General features: G+C 42.0%; 1 protein-coding gene across 3 annotated transcripts in view; it reads left to right on the forward strand.

Moving 5' to 3' along the window:
- The window catches only part of LOC127449555 (TSC22 domain family protein 1-like), a 26,444-nt gene extending 22,453 nt beyond the window's left edge, over positions 1 to 3,991 (forward strand). For 2 of the 3 annotated variants that reach the window (XM_051713061.1, XM_051713063.1), the window contains exons 2-3: positions 1,151 to 1,202; positions 2,664 to 3,991. In XM_051713061.1, coding sequence (XP_051569021.1) covers positions 1,151 to 1,202; positions 2,664 to 2,906 — 295 coding nt within the window. In that variant the 3' untranslated portion in view covers positions 2,907 to 3,991. Of the gene's footprint in view, positions 1 to 222; positions 907 to 1,150; positions 1,203 to 2,663 lie in introns of those variants that run through there. The other variant, XM_051713062.1, reaches the window with a different exon arrangement.
- The last annotated feature ends 1,009 nt before the right edge of the window (positions 3,992 to 5,000 follow it).

Below are 5,000 nucleotides of genomic sequence, written 5' to 3' on the forward strand. Positions count from 1 at the left end.
TATATATATATATATATATATATATATATATATATATATATATATAATGTGTGTGTGTGTCCAGTTAGCATGAAAGTGAAGATTTTGAGGATGAGTATGTACAAGAGTGTGTACTCCAATTCTATATTGCGGTAATGATGATATTTGTATTTCTAAAACCTGAAAAACGTGATTTATGGGTAAAATAACTGAGACATGATCACTACATGTGCCTGATAACTGAGGCTGCACTTCATCTATTAACCGGCAGGTGGCGCAGTTCTGCTGATTCTCATTGCTTACAATACACAGCTCCATGCATTATTGTAACTCAGTGTTTAATTATTGTTTCCTGTTCCTGTGTGGACTACAGGTACAGATTATTATAGAGTTTATGTAACGTGGCGATAGTTTTGATAACATGCATCGATTCTGTGTGTAGAAAGTTCTGTAATCTCCCTCTCGTGTCTCTCGGTTCTGTTCCGCCGAGCTCGAGCTGCAGCTCTGATCACACAGAAACAGCAGCAGGTGGGGGCGGGGCGCTGCACGGGTTATTCAAATCGCCCACTATCTCAGCCAATGGCGTGCCGGCGTGCGCTGAGCCCACTTTTATTATGCAAATCTCTCCGCGGCTGCAGATCTCTGTACTGTAGTCTCATTCAGAGCGTCTTTGTGTCGAGCAGGTGTGTTCGGCACATCACTGGCCAGATAACTCTGGATTGAGAATGTGACTCGATTTGTACATTTCTGTTTGTGCACACTGATTTCAGCTGTATTCGGTCTGTTTTATGGGCGGAATAGAATGAATTCTCCGTGTTACTCGGTGGCGATGGATGTCGGTGTTTGTCAACTGAGGAATTTTTCCATCTCGTTTCTATCGTCGGTTTTGGGCGCTGAGAGTTCTTCACCCGTTACGATCGACAAAAGGTGAATATTCAGGAAATCAATCGAGAAATATATCGTGATCTGCATCGATCCGGATTTATCGATGCTCCTCTGAATGTGATTCTGATTGCTCCTTTCACTTTCGGTTGCATCATTTAATTCGTCGTTTATTGGTGTTGTTTTTAGGATGTGTGAACAGTGAATCCGTCCGCAGATCCGTTATGCAACATCCTCCGAATGAATGAATGGTGTTCATCGGTTCTGAATGTGTTTCTTCTCTTCACAGTTCATCAGGAGCCAGTGTGGTCGCCATAGACAACAAAATCGAGCAAGCCATGGTGAGTTTGTGCAATAAAATCATCTTTATTATAATCAACATTGCTCACTGATTGTGAATATCATCTTTACATAAGCAGACATGATGATGATCAACTAGTATTCATGACGTACACCGATCAACCACCTGCCTAATATTGTGTAGGTCCCCTTCGTGCCAAAAAAACAGCCCGTCTGGCACCAACAATCATGCCACGGTCCAAATCACTGAGATCACATTTTTTTCCCATTCCGATGATTGATGTGAACATTAACTGAAGCTCCTGACCCGTATATGCATGATGTTATGCACTGCACTGCTGCAACATGATTGGCTGATTAGATAATCGCATGGATGATTGTTGGTGCCAGATGGGCTGGTTTGGTGGCACGAGGTCATTTAATTTAAATGTCACGTTTAGATGTGATTGACATCATTTTGTCAGATATCTGTAGTCTGGATTTCACTACTACACAAAAGTAATTTATTCAAACAGCTACTTACCTTCTGCTCAGTTTATAACCATGATATTTTCCCATATAGCCCATGTGTGTTGATATTGTAGTTAAATTGGAGCTTGTGGTTGTTGCTAGGCAAACGCAGACATGGATGCCTGTTATAAATGAGCGGCTCCACCCTCTGGCAGAAGAACATTCTGTTCCTTTATGTGCTCATAAGCCAGAGATCATATGCACTGAAAACTCATGGCGCTTTGAACAGTGTGTATGTGGATTAGATGGGCCTTGAATTGTGTTTGAGCTTGTTTGTGTTTGTTCAGTAACATGATTTGAAGAACGTTCTAATTCTATTAACTCACCGCTTCTCTTCTGCACAAGGCCTTTATATGTTTAAATGAAGTTTTGAAAATAGCATTGAGTATTTAGTATTTAGAGAATAGTATTTAATCTTATACAGTCATAGATTCTCTGAATAAACAGTTGCATCTCAGACGACATCTCCATAGTAAAACACTTTCACAAAAAAAAAGGTACTGTCTGTACATAACTGTGGCATAACTCAAAATAATAAATAAATAAATAGATGACGTCCCGGGTCACTAAAGACCCAAGGTATGCATTAAAGGGTTCAGACGTGCTCATTAGGACTGTCTGTCATTACAGATCAACACTCATTTAAATGTGATTCGCCACTGCATCCATGCACACAGTCAACATGTCTGTTATTGGTTACAATGCTCAAGCATGGGAAAACAATTCATGCAACTGGAGTAGACCTGAATGGAATGCTATAATTGACACTTTTTATGAGTAGTTAATTGTGGCAGTTGTAATTGTAATCTTGATTATTTTTTCGATTAATTGTGCGTCCCTAATCTATACAAAGTAATCATCTTTAGTAATCACAAATGACTGGAAAAGTCATTGAAAACAAGAAGTGGTATGGGTTTTGTTTCGATCAGTGTTCAGTCCTGTACTGTCAATGATACTGTGGATGAGCATTATGTTCTGTCATGTTCTCATAGGACCTGGTGAAGAGTCACCTGATGTATGCGGTGCGTGAGGAGGTGGAGGTGTTGAAGGAGCAGATAAAGGAGCTGATTGAGAGGAACTCTCAGCTGGAACAGGAGAACACGCTGCTGAAGAACCTGGCCAGCCCTGAACAGCTCGCTCAGTTCCAGCAGCAGGTCCAGACGGCCTCCCCGACCTCTGGTGGAGCTCAGACCGGACCCCTCACACAGAGCCAGGGCCCCGGCCCCACCGCATAACTACCTCTCCATGAGCGACTCGCTCCAGACGACGAGAGACAACCTGACGTAGACTAAACGGTACTGTGAAGAGACCTGGACCTTCAGAGCGCAGGACGTCTGACACAGTACACACACTTTAGCAGAGCTTGATCTGCCTCAGACAATCATTACTGACCAGGGTGGGACACGTGTGACTTCCTGTGCAATCTGGGCTTGACCAATCACGCCACGCATGCCGAACGGGACCTTTCTTACAAGTGTTGTCGGTATCAGCAGGAGCCGATGACGTGAAATCATGCTGCTGTTGCCATATTTTCCTGTTTTTGTACATCGTATGAAGTTTTCAGTATGCTTTGATATTTTTGTTACTGGTTTTATTTGTTTACTTTTATTTTTGTTGTTTATTTTCTCCACTAGCTGTATCAAATTTAAAATAATGAGCACTTTGTAGTGGACACTTGTGAATGAGACAACAAAACAGGGAGCACCTCATCTGGAATGGGGCGAGAGAATCTGAATTGAAACCAGTTTCACCCTTGAATTTGTCCCTTTGTGATGTGGGAAGGGGTTGTTAGTAATGCCACAGTGTTGAACCCTTGATAGTGTATTTCTTGCTTGTATAAACTCATGGCTTGTGTTTCCATATGCAGAGAAATAAAGTGAATGGACTGTGGAACAGTTACTTTTATGTGCCATGAAGTTTCAGATTGGAATCACTCTAAAGGGTCTTGATATTCATACAGTTTTTGTTCATGTACAAATACATGTGGACAGTTTCACTGAAGAGCCGAGCACACACACAAAAACACACACAGACATCCAGTGAACTGATGAACGGATCAAACACTCTTTCAGCTTGAGAATCATCAAAGATCTGCTCATATCAAGTTCTTTGAAAGGGACTCTTCATTATCATCGCTGGAAACCTGCTTTGCCTTACAGTCCATCACTCCTGACGCATCACAGCTCAATGTGTTAGCCATTATGACCCGAACAAGTGTCAAATATGACCAGATTTTTTGCATGTTTCCTTCAATGTGACGTCATACAGCTGCACTAAACAGTTGCACATCGACTTTAATAAAACAAAACCGAAATGAAAACTTGTGTCCTGCAGCATTAGTTGAGTCATGTTGTAATAATCAAATAGAAGTTTTATTCTTGTAGTGTTACTGTAGGAGCTGTCAGTCGATTAGTGATGAATGTTGTGTGTGGATCGTGGAGAGTAGCATGAGTCTCCACATGCTGTGAGTCTCCGCGGTGTCATGCACAACGAGTCACGTGATAAGATGCACGGATTGACGGTCTCAGAAGCGGAGGCAACTGAGATTTGTCCTCCGCCACCAGGATTGAGGTGAGTAACCGCGCCACCATGAGGACCTACTAAAAAAATGTAAAAATAGAATTTCTTCTATGGAACACTGTGAAGAAATTCTCCCCATTTTCCCAATAGAACGGCAGTGGATAGTGATTCGCTTTCAAGCTTCAAAGACAAAGCAATGTACTCTCATGAACGTGCAACGGGTGTCAAGAAGACACATCATCTGCCTTCAGAACACATGGAATATGACACTGGAGTCACATGGACTAGTTTAACAATCTTTTGCATCCTTTTTGTAGCTTGAAAGTGGAATCTGTCCATTGCCGTTGTACTGAATAGATAGAGCGGGATATTCTGCAAATAGTTTCCTTTGGTGTTCTGCGGCGGCGGTCAGGTGACCTGCTTGTGTTCGGCCCCTGGAAGCGATTCTTCTAGTGTTAAATCTTCTGACGGCTGCTGAGATCTGAACACACACACAGACTCGTATGCAGCAGTTATGAATCATCTCACAGTCCACAGACTGACACAGAAACAGTGTGAACATTTATCACTAAATCACAAGTGATATGTAAGAGATAACGTACAGTCAGCCGGTTGTTCTCGCAAAATAAACCCTGACAGGGTGATCAGGATCCCGACACGGAGCGGACGACTCTTGTATCACCCTGAAGGGGTTTGTTTTGTGATAATTGTCTGAGTGTACATTATCCCGCTTATTACACGGCTATCAACCATATACAGTAAATGGAAATGAATTATTGATTTGCGTTGAAATGATGTAATTGTGTGAA

The sequence above is a fragment of the Myxocyprinus asiaticus genome, chromosome 12, assembly GCF_019703515.2.
Source record: "Myxocyprinus asiaticus isolate MX2 ecotype Aquarium Trade chromosome 12, UBuf_Myxa_2, whole genome shotgun sequence".
Taxonomy (NCBI): domain Eukaryota; kingdom Metazoa; phylum Chordata; class Actinopteri; order Cypriniformes; family Catostomidae; genus Myxocyprinus; species Myxocyprinus asiaticus.